This window comes from Pelmatolapia mariae, linkage group LG18, assembly GCF_036321145.2.
Source record: "Pelmatolapia mariae isolate MD_Pm_ZW linkage group LG18, Pm_UMD_F_2, whole genome shotgun sequence".
NCBI lineage: Eukaryota > Metazoa > Chordata > Actinopteri > Cichliformes > Cichlidae > Pelmatolapia > Pelmatolapia mariae.
In genome coordinates this window covers 18544794-18565534 of record NC_086243.1, presented here as the reverse complement: position 1 = coordinate 18565534, position 20741 = coordinate 18544794, and the positions used below count along the sequence as shown (strand labels likewise).

The 20741-nt window shown below is 40.9% G+C and overlaps 3 protein-coding genes across 4 annotated transcripts; all 3 read left to right on the top strand.

Moving 5' to 3' along the window:
- Positions 1–393: 393 nt before the first annotated feature.
- Positions 394–12683, top strand: prkacbb (protein kinase, cAMP-dependent, catalytic, beta b). The gene is given in 12 exon segments (XM_063461022.1): positions 394–821; positions 4439–4456; positions 4849–4910; positions 4989–5117; positions 5401–5499; positions 5595–5677; positions 5792–5918; positions 6008–6103; positions 7726–7848; positions 7987–8151; positions 11284–11389; positions 11392–12683. Coding segments are annotated over 12 exon segments (1200 nt in total). The 5' UTR covers positions 394–775; the 3' UTR covers positions 11538–12683.
- A 768-nt stretch (positions 12684–13451) lies between these two features.
- Positions 13452–15250, top strand: exosc4 (exosome component 4). Its single transcript, XM_063462341.1, has 3 exons — positions 13452–13659; positions 14472–14678; positions 14778–15250. Exons 1-3 carry the CDS (start codon positions 13489–13491, stop codon positions 15135–15137), a joined length of 738 nt encoding a protein of 245 aa, XP_063318411.1. The 5' UTR covers positions 13452–13488; the 3' UTR covers positions 15138–15250.
- Positions 15251–15952: 702 nt separating this feature from the next.
- On the top strand, positions 15953–20724 carry gpaa1 (glycosylphosphatidylinositol anchor attachment 1). Of its 2 annotated transcripts, none has more exons than XM_063461045.1 (13): positions 15953–16034; positions 16364–16484; positions 16618–16797; positions 16931–17042; positions 17158–17305; positions 17399–17500; positions 17594–17790; positions 17899–18095; positions 18205–18358; positions 18468–18539; positions 18645–18838; positions 19493–19663; positions 19752–20724. In XM_063461045.1, the coding sequence occupies exons 2-13, from the start codon at positions 16411–16413 to the stop codon at positions 19993–19995; spliced, it is 1845 nt and encodes a 614-aa protein (XP_063317115.1). In that variant the 5' UTR covers positions 15953–16034; positions 16364–16410; the 3' UTR covers positions 19996–20724. The 2 variants fall into 2 exon arrangements, with proteins under 2 accessions (XP_063317115.1, XP_063317114.1); XM_063461044.1 differs by having other exon boundaries at positions 18642–18838.
- The last annotated feature ends 17 nt before the right edge of the window (positions 20725–20741 follow it).

The window sequence follows — 20741 nt, the reverse complement described above, 5'->3', positions numbered from 1 at the left end:
TTTTTCAGTTAAATAAAAACAAATCTAGTTTTAGTTTTTTGTCTACTTTCAGTTAACTATAAAAACCTTGGTTATTTTTGATAGAAAAACAAACATGGTTTTAACATAATTTTCCCTTTCTTTTTCAGTTAAATATAATAATAATAATATATGATTTATTACTACTATATTTGTGATACTATATCTGTCTATCGCGTACTTAAACATTTGAAGCTGTGCAATGAACTTGTCAAAGCAGATGTGCAGCAGCGTTAGGCTCTGACCGCACAAATGAAATAAAGACTCATTCCTCTAAAGTCAGACAAAGAGCACTCTAACGGTATCCCACATCTGCGAAATACAATCGCCGCGATGCTCCAAAAACGCGGAAGCATGCCTGGTTTGGCATCTGCTCAGAGCCATCTGTGGCCAATCCAAGTCCCTGAGCGCTCCGTGAACGCAGCTGAGTGCTGGTGACGGTTCTCGGGAGCAGCTTAGTCAGAAACAGGAGTGACCGCTAGCTTCATGACAGCCGTGCAGACATCAGTGAACTAGCGGGAGCGGAACATCTTTCGCAGGGAAGAAGGAGCGGGAGAGACAGAGGGAGAGCGAGGGGGCAGCTGGAAGGAACGGGGGGGCGGCTACTGGACTTTGCTTTCCTCGCGTTTTAAACCGAGTAAACACTCGCATCGATTTCGGGCTAGCCTCTTTTGAAGACCTCGAAAACATAAGCTGGAAGGTTAGCTAGCCGCCGCCATCTCTTCTCAGTCGGAGCGACCGCCGTGTCTTCCACACCATGGGGAACGCTGCCACCGCCAAGAAGGGCAACGAGCTAGAGAGCGGTGAGTGCGAGCTGTCGTTTGGACTCAGCATTGTTATTGTGTTGCGTTTAGTCATCTCAACAAGATGCCATGAAGCAGTCAGCTAGCCTGTTATAACTGAAAACTGTATAAACTACCAGCCAGAATAAAGCAAGGGAGGGCCGTCCGTCCGTCATCGCCCCCCGCACATTCCCACATTGCACCGACGCTGAAAGCACTCCCCGTTTAGATAGAAAAATGAGCGTGAAGGATTGTTTTTGTGGTTCTGCGAATATATATCTATTTTTTTATTAGGGGTGCTATTGAAGGTAGCTATAGCTCCAAGAAGACCCTGGGATTGTTGTGGTTTTTTGGCATTCAGGGGGGTGGGGAAGGGGAGCCCTGGCAGTGTAAGGAGACTATTAAAGCCTGTTAAGTAGCCAGGAAAGGAGTGCGTGTCTATTAATGGCTCTCTATGGTCATTTCAAATGTTAAAAAGGCGGTTTGCATGCAAACTGGAGCACAAGAAAGCCTGGAAGAGCAGCTAGCCTGCTAACTTTAGCTTTAAGTGGTGGTGGTAGTGGTGGGGGGATTAGCCCTCAGAAGGCCCCTGTCATTTCATTGCCTCTTGATGGTTGTAGCTTTCCAGGGCCTTCACACACTCATCAGCGACTTGTATTTGTCTCATGTCAAAATCCCTGCTTAATGAGTAAAAATCTTAAGCCTTAGCATCACCTCGCCACCTCTTTTGTTGTGTCATCTCGAGCTTTATAATGCTTTGGCTCTTGCTGCATATTTGACTGCAGGCTTCTTCTCAACAATAACAACAGCAGCTAGTTGTACGAAGACAGAAAGTTTTCACAGATGGTCTTAAATCTGCGGCAATAAACCGCAGGCTCTTGGGTAATTGTTAAATAAATAGACAGTAAATTTTATCTGAAGGCATCGTAGGATTGTTCCTGCCCGGGCTCTTCACTGCCACATTTTATTCTGGGCTGCATAAACAGCAGCATGACCAAATATGGTGAAGAAATGACAAATGCCCTCTTTCCATTCATAAAGCCTGGACCTGCTGCCGTCTTCCCAGCATTAGGGCCGCACGCTCCCCAGAAAGCACACTTTAATCATGTCACTCATTTGTTTAGAGTCCCTTTGCTAATCTTACTGTGGTAAAGGTCCATCAGGGCTCACTTCTCACACTCAGTGTCATTGACTGGAGCAGCTTGTCATCAGACCTTCGTCAGAGGATAAGGGGTATTACAAGCTTTGAAAGGTTTGACGTAGCTCGGACTAGGCCAGTGTTACTTTGTGCTCATATGGTTTTATGTGTGCAGCTGGTCATCATTGAGCATCCCCTTGCTCTTAAATAATAATAAAAAAATCCTCCTGTATTTGGCTACAAACAAAAACATGCCCAGTGCATTTTCTTACTCTTAAAAAAAACAACACAAAGCCGAGAACCATCTGTGTTGAGTTGTACACTGAGTTTGTTTAAGGTAATGCCACTTTATGATGCAGTGATTGCTGAGATTTATTGACCTGTAGAGAGACACCAGACAGGCCCGGTGCACAGTGCCAAGCAGACGTACTCAGGCAGACGGAGATGATCAGATCAGCTATATTATCTATACTGCCAAGCATTTCCGCTGAATGCAACTATGATCCCTAGATCCTGGGCCATAGCTAACTGTTAAACCCATTTAAGCTGACACTGTGCTCCGAGGGGCAGATTTGTCTGGAGTGTAGCCGCCCTGATAAGACGACCTGGTTACCCACAGAGCTGCACGTTACCTGTGTTTACTGTACATTGATGCAACGAGCTGCAACGGTTGGAAGAGCACTGACACGGTCACACTTGGACGGAGAGATTAAACACTTGCCATCATGACACCTGTTTTATTTCACAGTGCGCGTGTACTGTAGTGTAACTGGATAAGCCAACATAACTCAACCATGTCATGCTTGTGTGGAGTTTGGCATTGATCTCAGAAAGGGCTTGTCAACTGTGCTAACTTTACTCTATAGACACGCAGCATTGCAAAGAGTATTGAAGATTTAAACTGAACAGGCCTAAACCTCACAGTTTGTTTTTTCTAACCCCTGCACTGAATTAGAGTTGAGACAGTGCATTCCTCAAGTTTTTGATATAATTTTTAGATGCTTCATTTATTTCTCTAACAAGCTGGATATTTTTTTCTAATGTATTTGCAGACCTTGGAATTGGAATTTCTGCTTAGTTTGTGATGGGTTATTTAAGCAAGGGTAAAAATGTGTCTTTAACTTTGACCTCTGCAGTTTGGTGCATTATTTTCTTATTTTTAACAGATTAAAGTTTATAAAAGGTCATACTAGAGCTAAGAAAAGTAATTAAGAGAATAGATGATACAAGTTGGCAACAATAGAATATGCAGTGAAACGAAATTTGGTTTTGCAGCTCTACAGATCTTTTAGTTAAAAGTATAAAAATGCATATAAATGGTAACAAAAAACACAAAACGATAACAATAATCACTCAATAGTACAAAAATATTGCGCAGTGGTTCAGCAGGATGAGTGATGTGGCATCTGCAACAGCATCTGCTGTGAAAATGTATAATGGATGATATACAGGGCACTGTTAAATGCAAATAAAATCTGTATGCTATGACTTGCCAGTCAATATATTTAATGGAAACTGAAAAACTGTATTATTTTCCCTCATAAAAATGCTTGTGTTGAACTTGATACCAGCAGCACGCTTTAAAAAGTTGGTGAAGGAGGATGTTTACTGCTGTATTGTATCACCTCTTTGTTTTCACAGCCCACTGGAAGAGTTTGGGAACTAAGGAGACCGACTGCTGTTGTTTTGAAAGGGTGCTGGAAGTGACTCAGATAGCATGTGTCTGATTCTTAGAAACCAGAACCTCATTTGACAAAATCACTATACTCATGTTAAAGACAAAAACACCCGAATGTCTTGGTGTCCATAGAGTTTATCAACAAAAAGTTATTGCTAAAAACCTTCAATTCCAACATTGAGGTAGCCACTTATTACTGTACCATAGCTGTTCTTTTTTCAGTGGGAGTGAAAAAAGAAAGTAGATGCTTTAAATAAATAAACTTAAATAAAGTATGTAGTTCAGATTAGATTTGTAATGTTTTTATCTTTGCTACAGAGGATTATCTTTTCAGGCTGATCTAGCACGCATGGCTGAATTTCTGATACACCTTTTTTTAAAACACCATAGTAGGCAGTCAGTCTCTTCTTCGATTCCTCACGTGACTCTCAACTCTGTTTTCATTCCTGTTGCTTCTATTCACTACACATGCTCCATGTTTGTTGAGGTGTTATACTTGTTTTTATGTACATGAACTCTATATTTCTCTCTGTCTTCTCTTCTCTATCACGTCATCCGTGTGGGTGATTGTTCCTGCAAAACCTTGGTGATCAATAGAGACCTTTGGTATGCTAAATTCCTCCAAAGATGACCAGAATGGCAGAACAGAACTGGTCTTATTGTGAAAACTTGCTAGATGTGCTTGCTTTTTACTTTGTCCTGCTTTGAAAATAATTCAGTGTTTTTTGTTATCTGCATTCTCTCAATCTGGATATCTGCTGTCTGCTGTGTGTCCCATACATTGGTTTGTCTATGCATACCATTTTATGCTGTGTTTGGTAGCCTTCCCACAAACTCCTTGTAAGTGATGCACAAGATGCTCAGATAAACTTTTCCCTCTCATTTCTGAGTGCTGTGGTCCTCTTACCGTTTTTAGTAAGGCTACAAAATAACAGAGAACGTTCTGAGTGTCTTGGAATGCATCACTAGTCTGCTTGTTGTGGATGTTGCTGTCTTGTGTTTGTATTTTGTCCCCCTTTTTAAACTAAAGTATGTGATACTTTTAATATATGTTTTAATTCATATCCAGATGAGAGTTGATTGCCCGTATTGTTCTCCTCATTTGTTCCTTTCCCTTCTATAACAATGCCCTTTGTTCTTTTTGCCAAATATAACTTTTGTACTCATAAGCCAAGCTCTTTTGGCATAAAGAAGTGTGTGCTGACCGCCTGTCTGTGCTCTTTATCTTTTAGTTAAAGAGTTTCTAGCCAAAGCCAAAGAAGATTTCTTACGGAAATGGGAATGCCCACCACAGGTCAGAATCACGAAAAGTTAAACTCGCTATTTAAAGACTTGGCACACGAAGCAGGCTAACATAATGTTGTTTCAACAGAGCACGACGTGCCTAGATGACTTTGACAGATTAAAGACGCTGGGTACCGGCTCGTTCGGTAGAGTCATGCTGGTGAAGCACAAAGGAACAGAGCAATACTTCGCCATGAAAATACTGGACAAGCAGAAGGTCAGTGGCAACATTGTCAAACAGACAGTAGTGTTGACATGAGCAGTAACCACGCAGTGACGATAAAAGTGAGGTGGCGCTAAACACATCCAACAAATGGCTGCTAATCTTCTTAAAAAAATGACATTATAACCCGTTCTTGTTGTATTAAAAGGGTTACTGGGGGACACAAGTAAAATAAATTATAACTAAAAGCTGCCTTTGCTTTCAGTGTTCAGCCGCGTCTGTTGCTAATGTTAGTGAGATTTGCCCGGCAAGGTCATCTTATCTCTTTATCTGTCAGGTGGTGAAACTCAAGCAAATAGAACACACATTAAATGAGAAGAGGATATTACAGGCAGTGAGCTTCCCCTTTCTCGTCAAACTTGAGTACGCATTTAAGGTACAGTATGATTTTGGCATTATATAATTAAAATTCCTTTATTTGAGTCTCAGTAAAATTAAGTGTGTTTTTTGGCCCCTCCCCTCTTGTTTTAGGACAACTCCAATTTGTACATGGTAATGGAGTATGTTCCAGGTGGTGAGATGTTCTCACACCTAAGACGAATTGGAAGGTTCAGGTTAGTTTTCTTCTGCAGTCTCCTGCGGTTTTGATTCGTCATATAGATTTTCTGATATTACTCACGCGTGTTTGTTTACGACTCTAAACAGAATTATCTCTTCTTCCGTTCCAGTGAACCACATGCGCGGTTTTATGCCGCCCAGATAGTGCTGACATTTGAATACCTCCATTCACTAGATCTCATATACAGAGATCTGAAACCCGAGAATCTTCTCATTGACCACCACGGCTACATTCAGGTGAGCCAGAACGCAGATCAAGACACCATTCTGCTGTGTTTTCTGTGTGTCCACACTCGCTGAATAAACAATGTGCTACTGACTTCCAGGTGACAGATTTTGGATTTGCTAAGCGGGTAAAAGGCAGGACATGGACGTTGTGTGGGACACCGGAGTACCTGGCTCCGGAAATCATACTCAGCAAAGTATGGACGTCATTTTGTAACTTTATTTTTTCACTACTTTTCTGCACTGCATCAAAGTATTTTTTCTTACTTTAGTCATTATTTGATTAATATTGAAAATCAGTGATGCCACACAGAAATGTTGAAGCAAAATAACATCAAGCTGCTGTTGTGTGACTACATAGGAAGAAAAGGTTTACAGCTTATCTTTTAAACAGCTTGTCTGTAGGACTGCAAGCAACCTCATCACCGGTTCCTTTCTAGACATGTAGGTGAGCTTTAAGTGTCCGCTGCAGCTCAATGGAAGTGGACCTACTGCCTGTGTAAATAAGAAGGGCACATTCTAACAACACAAAACTTTTAGTTACAGGTGATACAGTAATAAAAACTCCTCGGCAACTTTAGGTACAGATCTCCATTTGGCTTCAGAACTGACTGAATTCTTCATTTTATATAGATTCTGTTCTCATAAAGGGATGGACATGGTCAGCAACAATACTCTGTGATGTTTAAACGATGCTCAATTGGTACTCAGGCTCAAAGCGTGCCAAAGAAATATCCCCCACATCATTATGCCACCACCAGCAGCCGGATACAAGGCTGGATGAATCCATGCTTTCATGTTGTTTTCACTAAAACCTGACCAAATTTTGGAGCAGAAATCGAGACTCATCAGACCAGGCAACATTTTTCCATCTGCTATTATTCAGTTTTGGTGAACCGGTGTGATTTATAGCCTCAGTTTCTTGTTCTTAGCTGACAGGAGTGGCACCAGGTGTGCTCTTCTGCTGTTATAGCCAATCTGCTTCAAGGTTCAGTGAGTTTTGAATGCAGTTGCTGTTGACTTCTCATTCTCTTCTGGCCTTTGGCATCAACAAGACATTTTTACACAGAGAACTGCTGCTTTCTGCATAGTTTCCCTTTGTCAAACCATTCTCTGTAAACCCTAGAGTTGGTTGTGTGGGATAATCCCAGCAGATCAGTTTCTCAAATCCTCAGACCAGCCTGCCTGGCACCAACAACTATATTACGGTCTAAGTCACTTAAAACACCCTTCTTTCCCATTCTGATGCTCAGTTTGAACTTCAGTAGGTTCTCCTGACCGTGCATCAATGAATTGAGATGTGCAGTATGATTAGGTGATTAAACATTTGCGTTAATGAGCAGTTTTGACTGAGCACGTTTATGAGTACCGTTTCATTTCTGCTAATGGATGTTTGTAAAGCCTAAACACTGGTCTGTAGATGAGTCATATTTTACAAAAGTTTCTATGACAAAAAAATAAAAATCATCATTAAAAGAAAAGGACTGTTGCAGGAATTTATATAGAGAGGGAACAGAATTGTCTGTGCTTGCTATACAAATGTCTTATTTCTATATACAAAGTTCCAGTTTTCTAACTGCAGGTCAGAGTAAAATTAGTGGTGAAGTGCAGATTCTTACAATGCAACTAACCAAAGCTCCTCAGTATTATTATCCAAGTGGAGCTGCGGGAGCCATTTGGAAGTTTTCTCAAGTGATAAATTATAATGAGAAAGTCTTAAATGTCTTAAAAACAGCCTACTTTTTCTCCAATTATATACTAGAAGTGTTTTTCTTCTTGTGTGTTTCTGTTATATTAACATGTGTTATGTTCGTTTTAGGGCTATAACAAAGCTGTGGATTGGTGGGCCCTTGGAGTTCTCATCTATGAAATGGCAGCTGGCTACCCTCCTTTCTTTGCAGATCAGCCTATTCAGATCTATGAGAAGATTGTGTCTGGAAAGGTAAGAAGCTGCTTCTTTTGGAAATGCCAACATGATGGCATGAGGAGCAACGGTCATGCATGATAGCTAAGTTAAATTAAATGTGCACGACTGCTTGAACTACTAGAAATGAAATCCTAACACTTGCGGCCTTTTCAGGTTCGGTTCCCGTCCCACTTCAGCTCCGATTTAAAGGACCTGTTGAGAAACCTGCTGCAGGTGGATCTGACCAAACGCTACGGCAACTTGAAGAATGGAGTCAATGACATCAAAGGACACAAATGGTTCGCCACAACAGACTGGATCGCAATCTATGAGAGAAAGGCAAGATACCAAACACACATTAAAGTGACACCATGCAGAATTAGCTCGTAGAGTTAATTACATATTGATTTACACGCTTATTTATTTATTTATTTTCTAGAAAGTTTCTAAATACTCTTCAATCAGTTTTACTATACGGTCCTTTCTGATTGTCGTTACTGTTGCATGCACAGTATTTACTTAATATATTTATTTTATTTTTTAACTGGCCAGTAAAAAGGTGTGGGGTTTTTTCACTTGGAAATCACCCAGCTTTACTGCACATGGTGCCACATGCCAGTTTGCAGGCGTGACAGTGATAATGGACTGTTTGGATAAATCTAATTAGTTATTTAGCTTGGCCTTAAATCTTATTGACTTCCTTTAGTTTAGCTTAATATGGAATCATTATGGGGTTTTTTATTAACTTTGTTTTTGCACTCTTCTACCTGTGATTTGTTATAAGATGAAAATAAGCAGTGTTCTCTGTTTAAGTTAGTCCAGTAAAACTCCAGATTAGTTCCTCATGAGCAGAGTTGCTTCCTGAGGTTTTATGAAGTAAAAGTAAGATAAAGAGCTGCAAAAAGGAAGAGAAGCCGTTTTGTATTTACAGTGAAGTTGGAGCCTTTTCTTTGTGGACAGATATTCAGTTGCTTTGTCTTTAGTATATTGCTGTATGACAGTGTTAGAATGTAATATCTTGGGCCAATCACTGTGTAGTCTCACTGTAAGTTGGCGGGCACCCATGCTGAGATTTTATGAAGTCCCAGTGAACAAATATCCTATTTGAATATTCTAGTCCAGCTCATTTAAGCATATTTTGTTATTTTTGCAGAGGTCGTTTCTTCTCTTTGATAATTTTGTTTTAATATGTATTTTCATGATGGAATAATTATGGAAAAAAGTAGACATCTGACTATGACGAAATGATCAGATTAACTGTATAACATTTGTTTCTGGATCCTGGCTAATGTCACATTGCTTCTGTGTGTAAGGTTATTCTCTGACATGTAGTAAATCCAGAGCAGAGGGAGTTGAACAGGCAACTCTGAAAAAATGCCACAGTTTTTGTTTTTAGGATATACACGTTGTGTTGTACTGAGTGCATTTTTGAAAGTAGTGTTCAATAAGTGATGTATTGAAGCATTACAGATGCAACTCTGCTGTTTGAGAAAATCGTCCAATCACAGTTTGTCTTTTGTCTCAGTTATGTGTATTATGTACTTGAATAAGCTGCAATCATATGACTTCTGTTAAATAATGGGTAAAATTAATGTACAAACAGTACAAAGAGCAAGTTAAAAGAAAGTTAAATATAGATTATATAAATTATATTAATTTTATCAAGGATAATGCTTTGTCCGAAGAGGTCAAATATACAGTGTTTGCCAGATGGCTAATTTTTAACTTTTGTCCACAATCCAGATGTGAACAAACAAAAAATAAATAAATAAAACATAAACACTGAATGACTTAAATTCAGTGCATCATTTAGAAGAAAAATAAATATTTATAAAAATTAAAGTAGAACTTAACGCATAGTTGAGTCAGCGACTTTTAGCTTTTCTAAAACTTTTCTAAAATTCCTGTTAATTAAAACATCTTTGCAGACAAATATTTCAGTGACCTAAGTGCGTCTCCTAGAAGCAAAATGTGAAGTTTTTCACTCCAGTACCATGGATATGAATGAAGCTTGGAGTACCAAGTGCCCGACAGCTGTGAGATCATTTGCCATTTCCCCTGCAACGTTTTGCATACAGGGCAGGTATTACCACTTTGGAAAAATAATTGCGTTGGGGATAACGGCTCTTTTGTCCCCATATGTTGATCATTTTCCAGAAGCCTGCATTACTCACCCTGTTTTTTTTAACTCACATATCTTTGGTTAAATTAATGTGGCTACTTTTGTGATTTCAGCGTGTCTTTGTGAGCCAGACGGATACACATGCGAAGGCGTTGTATTGGCTTATTTTTACAAACGTCTGAGTTGATGTTGGAAAATTCTTGCTAGCAGCCATTGCATTGTTTTTCCTTAGCCTTCATGCATTAATTATCCTGCGGTTTGTGATGTGTTTTCAATAAGGTACTTGTGCTGCTTTGCAGCACAGACACAATATGACTTGGCTGATGTTGCTTGCCCTACATCCAAAGTATTTCCAAACTGTGAATGATGATCCGCTTCAAGGGACAAGCTCCACGTCGTGCTGCGCCAGACATTTAAATTTTGTTTCGATGGTCTGTTACCTGGAGTATATCACCCCAGTCAAGTGCTTTCAGGAAATGTGATGCTGAACAGTTATGGGAAGTCAAACTCTCAAATGATTGAGATTAAAATTTGAGTCATTGTGCAGCCCTAGTTAAAATGTGACTATACAAAATCCTGTTAAATTAGAGGGGACAAAGATGAAAGTACAAGCGATACCAGAGGTACCCAATAACCTGTAACATATTTGATACATACAGTTTTTCATCATCATTGTGATTCTGCTCTTTTGTTTTTTTTCCCCCCCATAAAACCTAAATAAATTGGACAATACACTTTTAAACGATAAATTGCAAAAATTGTCAGAAGATTCAATGAACAAATTCTCTGAATGATTTCATGGTTAGGGCTTTAAAGGGTTAACTCTTTGCTATGCATCAGCTGGTTTGTACAGTGTGTGTCTGATTATGTACGAAGGCACAACTGTCTATATCTGTGGTGTGGAAGCTCTTCAGATCAGATGCTTTGAGGATAATTTTTAAGACGGGATTAAGATGTCTAATCAAAGGATTCATGCTTTTGTGCTTTGTTGTACTCATAGGACGTGAATAAAGTAGTTTTAGGAATGAAAAGCAGACTTTAGAGGGAAATTTAGGTGTGTGTGTGCTCTCGTATCTGCACACCTGGTGAATTGTTACACAAACTGCAGAGTTGCCAGTTTTTTTAAGTTATTAAAAACTGCCTCCATTGTAGAGGGAGAGGCTTCAGACACTAGCTATCTGACAAGCACATCATTTAAGTTGACAGCATTCGGGGTTTGCCAGGACAACAGATGCTGTCTACATTCACTGTAATACAATACAGTCTTGCCTGCTCTACTGACAAGCCAGTGTAGGCATAAATATAATATAATCTCACCCAGTAAAACAAGTCTTTCTGTTCTTCTGCAGGTTGAAGCTCCATTCATACCAAAGTGTAGAGGCCCAGGGGACACCAGCAACTTTGATGACTACGAGGAGGAGGAAATCCGCGTTTCTTTAACGGAAAAATGCGCAAAGGAGTTTGCAGAGTTCTAGGACGTGAGAACATGGATATATCAGGGAAAATAAGGGGATCTTTGCACTCTTCTGAAGACTTGGGATGGAGCAGAGACCATCTTTTTCAGATCTACTACATAGTCCCTTCATTCCACAAGGCTGAATGAGGTCGCCATGATCCTTGGGTGCCGATAACCTGTCACCGTCACGTACACCTGCATATTAAAGCAGACACATCACTTTTCTCTTTCTTTCTTTTGTTTTTTTTGTACTTATCCATTTTTTTTTACTTTGAAGCAGTTAGTCTTGGATGTTGTTATCCCCTATAAAAATGTGATATTTTTCAATTTATGAGGAAAAACTGACTTTGGCCAATAATGATACACACGTTGTGGGTTGTAGGGATTCCCCTCCAGTTGTCAGCAATGTAAATTAAGAGTGTGCACCACATTTAGATTTTGTCTTAGGTGCAAATCTGTCCAGACATTTGACAACTTTGACTGTTTAAAGGATGACCAAATGGGAAAACGCTAGGTGACACAAGAAGAGAGGTCCTTTCCATTCTTTGCTTTAAGCCTTAGAGAGCCAAATCCTTAGATGAGCCCCCCTCACCCCCATGTTCACTGTCTCCTTTGTATCGTGACCCAGGCACAGCAAGCCATGCAGAAAATGACAAACCTTGTTACATTAGTAAAAATGTAAAATCCACTTGTTTGTTTGATCTGCTTGGGTCCGCTAGTTACATGTAAAGTCTGATATGTTACAATATTTTGTCGCTGTGTCAAACATTATAGTCATATTGTTCCCATCGGGCCTGCTTATAAAGACCCTCATTACCAGTCTGTGGAACAACGTGACCTCGGTAAAAGGGAGTAAAGAGAAATCCTTTTAGGATTTTAACTTTTATGTAAAGCTGAGAGGGTCAGTGTGAATAGTGTTGCAGCTCCGCGCCTCAACATTTAGTGAACTTTAAAAAAAAAAGTATAATGTACTCAGTGAAAGATGTTTTAAAATCTTTGAACAGGAATGCATAAAAGAAAGGATATTTACCATATTCTCCCTGTTATTGCCCCAAAGAGATTCTTTATTTCATTCTTGTCAAAGAATGTAGATTTGCAACTTATAGGTATGCATATTTGAAAGCTTGATTTCAGTTTTCCTCACAATACACTGGCTAAAATGAAGACTGCTCCTTTGTATCACATGTAACCCTGTTATTGTTAAGCTCATTACATCATACGTATATGCATTGTTTCATATATGTTTTTATTTATACACATTAGAGATGCTAATAAATTTTATTTTTAAAAGTGTTGGAATTTTCTTGTACCCTTTCTTCCATCGTGGATTGCGGATCCTACTGTGTGATCTAGGTAGTACCGAAAGTCCAGAGGCCTCAAGAGAAGATATTTTATTTTAGACGTTTTAAGCAAGTTTGTATCACAATGAGCACTATGGATTCCTGATTTGGCATCTTGGTATAAACACCTTAATTACACATAACTTGAATACATGTTAGCTTTTTAGAAGTGGGCTGGAGCTTTCTCCATGTGACAAAGGGGTAAAAGACTTGATGCTACCTGGACAGATCAGTAGTCTGTTAAAGAGCTCAGACAAAGATGCATTCAGCCATTCCACCTATGGTCAATTTAAAATCACAAGTTAACATAACCAATGCACGTGAGGAAGCTGGAGAGAAACCACACAAGCATTATGGAAACATGTGAACTCCTCAGAGAAATGCCCTGTCTAACTGGTGGGTTTAAACCCAGGACCTTATTGCTGTGAGCCAGCAGTGCTAACCACTATATTCTGTATTTATTGTAACTGATAACCCAAACACTTAATGTTTGGACCACAACACTGTATATAAAAGATGACCATAGCTACCAGTAACGTGAAACCAGAGTATTAAACACAATGAAAACGGTTTATTGTGGATACTAACTGTGCTTCTTATGGTTTCCGTTCTGCCTGTTTTTCTTTTCCGGAGGTTGTCGTTCGGTTTGGACCTATGGTGTTGCCGTATTTCTATTAGGTACTCGGCGTATGGGTAATGTAGTATAGCAGGAGACACGTGGGACGCTGCGTTGCCGTTCATTCGAAGTTTACGGAAACATGGCGGGCCTGGAATTGCTGTCTGACCAAGGATACCGTTTAGATGGAAGAAAAGCCACTGAGCTGCGGAAGCTTCAGGCCCGTATGGGTGTGTTCACTCAGGCCGACGGCTCTGCGTATTTAGAGCAGGGGAACACCAAAGCTCTGGCCGTGGTGTACGGTCCCCACGAAGTAAGTGCCGCGGATGGAGGAGAGGGTTAGTGGGGATAAACAATAAAATGCATTTGATTTTGGTCATCACACCAGTGACATAAAGTCGCCACAATTTGATATAATATAGTGTAAATACCTGAGAAAGGGGCATTTTCAGCGAGAACTTTTGCTTGTAGCAGTACTTGCACAGTGTAGTATCATTATTAAATTATTGCTCAAAGCAGACGGGATGTGTAGTAAGTTTTATTTAAGGCTCAACAGCATGAAGTATGAATTGAAATCAAAGTTATGATAGCATATACATTCTCTAGACACTTTATTGGGTACACCTTGGTTCATGTTATGAATTCAACAACACTTTTCCACTTGAGTTTTTTAGTCCATATTGAGATAATAGCATCACACAGTGGCTGCTGATTTTTTGGTTGCACATCCATAATATTAATCTCCTGTTACGCCACATCCTAAAGGTGCTCCTTTGGAATGAGACATGGTGATTGTAGAGGTCATTTGAGAATATTCAAGAAACCTGTTTGAGGTGTGTGATGTGGGGTGTTATCCTGCTGGAAGCAAACATCACAAGATGTGGTCATAAAGGGATGGACACAGTCAGCAACAATAATCAGGTTGACTGTGTGCAAATGATACGTTTATATTCCAAGTATATTTGCGTTAACAAGCCGTCGAACAAGTGCACCAAAAAATGTGTCCAGTTAGTGTATATTGCAGCATTTCTTTATGTTCAGTGCAGTTAACATTGTTCCAGTGTGTAAGCACAGTAACGTCCAGTCCAAGCTGTACATCAGTTCTTACCTGTCGTTTTCCTCCAGATGCGAGGTTCTCGAAGTCGGACTCTTCATGATCGAGCAGTTATCAACTGTCAGTATAGCATGGCCACGTTCAGCACAGCGGAGAGGAAGAGACGACCACACGGAGACCGCAAATCCACTGAGATGAGCCTCCACCTGAAGCAGACGTTTGAGGCTGCTGTGATGACCCAGCTGTACCCTCGCTCTCAAATTGATATCTATGTCAAGGTTCGTGTTGGACTGACACTTCATCTGGTGAGAGGTATTATTGCAGAAATAGATTTTTTTGTAATTGTTCACAAACACGTTTCCATCGTCTTCCAACAGATTCTGCAGTCAGACGGAGGGAATTACAGCGTGTGCGTGAATGCTGCCACACTGGCAGTGATTGACGCTGGCATCCCCATGCGGGACTATGTGTGTGCCTGCACTGTAGGGTTTGTGGATGAGACCCCCCTTGCTGACCTGTGCTACGCGGAGGAAAATGGAGGCGTGAGCTCATTGGCTTTAGCGCTTCTGCCCCGAGGTGGACAGATCGCTCTGCTGCAGATGGATGCCAGACTGCATCAGGATCACCTCGAGACTCTGATTGAGGCTGCAATGACTGCTTGTAAAGGTGTGAGCAAAGTGCTGGATGAGGTGGTGAGGCAGCATCTTCAAGAAGCCTCGGTGCTTACTGGAGAGTGACGTGGGACGGTGGCAGGAACATGTGGACTCCGAGTGCAGCTTGAAAGTGTTATTGGACTTTAAATATTTACAAATGATATTAACGTTTAATTCATTTATATCAGTCACTGAATACTTTTGTATGTATGTGATAAATGTAATAATAAATATGTTAGTCATGCATCGTTTCCTTATTGGTTTTTTATTTGTGAGGGAGGTATTCAAACTTGTCTACTTATACGACGTCTGCTCCTGCAGCTTCACCTCTCCACCTGCCTCCCTGCCATTAAAACATGTATCCTCTCTTGTTTCTACTGACCTTCTCTCCAGGACACACCTCCATCACTCCCAGTTATCTTTCCCACCTGCTCCCTACTGTCTACAATGGAAGCTTGTTTGTCCAACTCAATTTTTTTGCGATTTTAACCCTTTCTCAAAAGTTTAAGTTACTAAGTATCTTGAAATTTTGACTTACTTCTGAGCTCACACATTTTGAGATTCTATATATATATTTCCACTGGCAGAAACAAGCTACCACATTGATGTTCTACATTTTATACCAATAAATAATAATTTTAAAAAACTGTTTAAATGTTTAAAACTAAATAAACGAGTAAACTCACTCTGTATTATGGCAAGCTAAATGAAAACTACGAGCTTTAGGCATTTAAGAAAAATTTTAAGGGAAGTTTTAAACATGTACCTTAAAATAACGATGAAACAGGTTATTCATCCAGTATTTTCAATATTTCTTTGTGTCGTTTTATTTTGTTTTACTTTATTTTATTTTAACTTGGTTGAACGGAAGTCGGTGCGCCGCAGTAATGTTCCCGCAGGAACAAGGAAATCGAAAACGTACAGCAGCGGCTTCTGCGATAAAGCCCCACCTCTGAAGGTGGATGTGACTAGTGGACACAGGTGGGTTTTTCATATATATTCTGCAAAATAATACAAAGTTATTGTTAAACCTCTTAAAAAACGCGTTTGCAGGGTATAGCGAGTTTAAACATTTCCCATTTAGCGAAACCGTCCTGCTTGCTAGCTCGCTGCACCAGGCTAACCTCAGCTGTCAGTAGATGCTCTGACAATGGATCCCAGGAAGCAATTTCTCATCTCGATATAAAGGCGTGATTACCGCAGCGTCGAATGGTCATAAATGTCTTCATATCGATGTGTATTCCTCAGCGGCAGCTATCCTTACGGATTGCTAACAGATCATATTTAAAGTGTCTGTGTGTTTCTTTCAGGATCCGCCAGTAAATCCAGGCTTTGGAGTAAAGTTACAGCTGATAATATGGGGCTGCTGTCTGACCCAAACAGAAGACGGGCTTTGATCAGCATGCTGACTCGCCTCAATGCCCCAATCTGGTGAGCTTAATTCATGGTGAACAGTCTGCCTACTTTCGTTTAGTTCTCTCTCTCTCTCTCTCTCTCTCTCTCTCTCTCTCTCTCTCTCTCTCTCTCTCTCTCTCCTGTTAATATTACTTCTGTCTTGTTTTAGTGTGGTCTGCTACTTTGCCGGTGTGGCTTGGTTCATGGGTTTGGCCTTTGAGCCGTTCACTTTGCGGACATACATGTCAGAGAATGCCATGGGCTCTACCATGGTGGAGGAGCGCTTTCCAGCTGGGGAGAGAGCGCTGGCCACAGGGAGGGAGTTTGCAGCCCATAAGAAGAAAGTTGGGTAAGGTTTGCAATAGACTTGTGGGTCTTTATGCAGTTTGTTCCTAGTTTTTGTTGTTTTTTTCAAACTCAGGTCTTGGTAGAAGTCTGATCGTTTTTGCTGTAATCTTGTTTGACTATTTGCTTCTCTGCAGTGGGATGCCAGTGGACTGGCTCGTGAAGAATATGCAGGATCGAGGACTGGAAGTGTTTACTCAGAGCTTCTCTCGCACACTACCCTTCCCTGATGAAAACAAAGAGAGATATGTACGTTTATCGTGGAAAACTGATTTTGTTCTCAGCAAGAGACGGACTGGTGTTTGCATAATCTTTATGAATATTTCATGACTTCTGTTTTGGTGCTGTCTCCTCTTCTTGGCAGATTGTAAAAGGCACAAATGTATATGGTATCCTTCGAGCTCCTAGAGCTCCACGGACTGAAGCCTTGGTGCTGAGTGCTCCCTGCAGCCCAGGTGATAACAACAACCAGGCTGTGGGACTGCTTCTCGGCTTGGCTCAGTACTTCAGAAGTGAGTACAGCACCCATTCCCCTCTCCTTCTCCACAATTTGAATGATGCTGCAGTTGCTTTTCTTGGTTTAATGAATGTTGTTTGTTTAATAGATCAGATTTTCTGGGCCAAGGACATCATCTTCCTTGTCAATGAGCATGATTTGATTGGTATGCAGGCCTGGTTGGAGGGCTACCATCACACCAACACTACAGGTGATCAAACACGTGTATCTAGTTACAGTACAGTAAAATAAAGGAAAGAGATGTATAACTAAGTTAACTTTACTGCTGAAATGGTTCATCCAGGTATGTCGTGGTCTCCATTACAAGGCCGTGGTGGATCAATCCAGGCAGCACTGTCCCTGGAGCTTAGCAGTGATGTCATCACCAGTTTGGACCTGGTACTGGAAGGCCTCAATGGCCAGTTACCCAACCTGGACTTAGCAAACCTCTTCTATGCCTTTTGTCAGAAGATAGGAGTTCTTTGCACCATCCAGGGCAAGGTAAAGGCTTATAAACAGACGCACTCTGCTCTGTGCATGGTTAGCAGAGTGCTAAGATTATGTGTTGGAGAGTCGTTATGTAGCTTTTCTTTGTGGATGTGTTTACAGCTGCAAAGGAACGATTGGGATAGCGTGTCAGGGTACAGCCACGCAGTCCAGACTATGATGCTGATGGTGATGAAGCAAGCCAGTGGGCGGCCCTGGGGAGACCACGGCCTGTTTCTGCGCTACCACATTGAAGCTGCAACCATCAAGGGTGTCAACAGCTTCCGGCAGTACAAGACTGATGCAACTACCATCGGCAGGTCAGAGATGGTGTATACTGATTTTGTTTATATTTAAGGCTTTTATGTTCTGCTTGTAATTTGACACTTTTATGATCTTTTTTTTTTTGTCTAAATGAATGTCCTGCAGGCTGCTGGAAGGAATGTATCGTAAGCTGAATAACCTCCTGGAGCGCCTGCACCAGTCCTACTTCTTCTACCTCATGCCGTCACTCTCTCACTTTGTCTCTATTGGATACTACATGCCAGCCTTCGGCCTGCTCGCCATTATTCTGCTGCTTCGTGTATCCTGAAATAAAAATGAAATGAAATGTATAAAAGAAACCTAATAACAGCTTAGAGCAGGGTGGGAACAAATTCAACCTTCAGTTTTTTTCCTTGACTGTAATACAGGCGTTAGACTTGTGGGTTCAACTCAATACTCCACCATCGACAACAGAGGATGGAGTTGCTGACATTGATCAGGTTAGACACACGTGCTACGACAAACTCCTCAAAACTGAACCTAAATTTTGCTGGCTTAAGTCTGGTTAATCAATACTTTAATAAAAATCTGCTTCCTCCCAGCAGTCCAGTCCAGGAGTGCTGTCGGTGTTGACTCCTCTGGTGATCAGCCACCTGACAGGAGTTGCTCTGTACGCGCTGCCGATTCGTTTTCAGGAGACTGCTGTGGAACATTTCCCTGTGTCTGAGACCGAGGCTGTGGTCCTGACAGCAATTGCTATTTACACAGCAGGTCTGGCGTTGCCGCATAACACACACAGGTACTACATAATATGTGTGTGTGTGTGTGTGAATTGATTTTCCTTGTACATATCTTTATTGGTAATTTTATTAGATACACCTGTCCTACTGCTTGTTAACCCAAATATTTAATCAATCAATCAAATGATAGTAATAAGTGGTTTGTCTGAGTATTTCACAAACTGCCCACACAACCATCTCTAGGGTTTACAGAGAATGGTCAGAAAAAGAGAGAAAAATATCCAGTGAGCGACAGTTCCTGATGTCAGAGTAGAGTGACTCGAGGAGGGCAAAACATTAATGTACAAACTATGAAACTGAGTTTTCAGTATGAGCACAAATTCAAATCATTCAGGGTTCTCACACTGAGTTATGTATGCATCAGTGCACACACTTAAGAGACATCCACATAGGAAGTGATTTCACAGCGACCAGAAACCACAGAAAGTCAGTAGCACTTGGTAACTTTAAGTTAAAAAGGTGACGGTGACGTAAAATTTGTGGGGCCCGAATGAGTCGATCAACTAAAGTGAGCTTCCTGTGTGGATTACCCCTCAAAGTTCAGTACATAAACTTAAATTGTAAACATGTCAAAACATAACTTTTAGTTGATTATCAGACAATGGCTAACTTGACGCGGGAGATTAAGTGAGCTGTTGTGTTGTTTGTTGCAGACTGCTGTCGGGGGAGGGCACGGAGCAGGGCTGGCGAGTGCTGAAGCTCGTCGCGGTGCTGTACCTGGCTGTGCTGCTGGGCTGCACTGCCCTCATCAACTTCTCCTTAGGCTTCATTCTGGCTCTCACTCTGGTGCCCTTAGCTGCCTTTGTCACACCCCACGTTCCAAAGTAAACACCTGCACAGACACTTTGGCCTTCATAGCCCTCTATCACTATACAGAACTAAAACCGTGTTCTGCTCTTTTTCTCTCTCCAGGGTTTTGTCAGCATTCATCTTGGTCATCCTCAGCCCAGCTTGCACGCTCCTGTTTTCAGTCTTTTTCTTTCAAGAGCTGCAAGAAATGCCTGTCAGCTTCCAAGATGGCTGGTTGCTGTATCTATCAGTCATTTCACAGGGGATCTTGGACCACTCCCTGTACGGATCTTTAGTCTACCCACTCATAGCCTTGCTAGTTTATCCATGCTGGCTGCTTTTCTGGAACATCCTCTTCTGGAAGTAGCCCACAGGTCCACTGAAGGGTCTTGTGAGTGCGACCGCCCTCCGAAATGTTCTCAGGTTTGTCATTGCTGGGTGAATGTGAAGAATTACCAGTTGAATCCACTGGAGAGGAAAAAACAATGTACTGTAGTTGCCTTGGAGAAGACGCAGCAACTCCAACTCCATGTTTGGACATTTGGTTATTACATTTACTCAAAGTATTTCAGTCTTTAAACATCAGAGGCATTTCTGAGTCACCAAAAACTATTTGAAAGTGAGCAAAATGAACTGATTTCTACTTAACATCAGTTTCAGAATTATACAGTATAGGTGCATGAAGGGGATGAGTTTTTCCCAATAACTATAAAAGTCACAGTTGATTTGTGTAAAAAGAGATTTTGATTAAAGACTTTTTTGGGGATTTCTTCTAAAGGTTTTTTGGGGGGATACATAAAGAACAATACTGTGCTGTTTCTCTCTCTCTCTCTTTTTTTTAATTAATCATACAGGATGCTAAACATTGACTCGGTACCAACATATAAAACAGTGATCTAATGGTAGAAACCATTTTGGCCGTCTGCCTCTTTTTAAAATGTTTGTCTGCATTGGAACAAGCCATCACTACATCTAATATTTTTATACTTGTTGAAACTTTGGTTTGTGTTTATTTCATATTTATGGCTGCCAAAAATAAAATACATTTTGACACCTTCCTGTATTATCACTGCACATACGTACAGCTTATTTACTGCGGCAACATAAATACAT

What these genes read in the sequence shown, in the direction of transcription:
- exosc4 (XM_063462341.1), top strand. Translation starts at nt 13,489, where the DNA reads ATGGCGGGCCTGGAATTGCTGTCTGACCAAGGATACCGTTTAGATGGA. An exon ending in TGGTGTACGGTCCCCACGAA is followed by an intron (nt 13,660 to 14,471) that starts GTAAGTGCCGCG and finishes GTTTTCCTCCAG; the next exon opens with ATGCGAGGTTCTCGAAGTCG. An exon ending in AAATTGATATCTATGTCAAG is followed by an intron (nt 14,679 to 14,777) that starts GTTCGTGTTGGA and finishes GTCTTCCAACAG; the next exon opens with ATTCTGCAGTCAGACGGAGG.
- gpaa1 (XM_063461044.1), top strand. Translation starts at nt 16,411, where the DNA reads ATGGGGCTGCTGTCTGACCCAAACAGAAGACGGGCTTTGATCAGCATG. An exon ending in GCCCATAAGAAGAAAGTTGG is followed by an intron (nt 16,798 to 16,930) that starts GTAAGGTTTGCA and finishes GCTTCTCTGCAG; the next exon opens with TGGGATGCCAGTGGACTGGC. An exon ending in TTGCCGCATAACACACACAG is followed by an intron (nt 18,839 to 19,492) that starts GTACTACATAAT and finishes TGTTTGTTGCAG; the next exon opens with ACTGCTGTCGGGGGAGGGCA.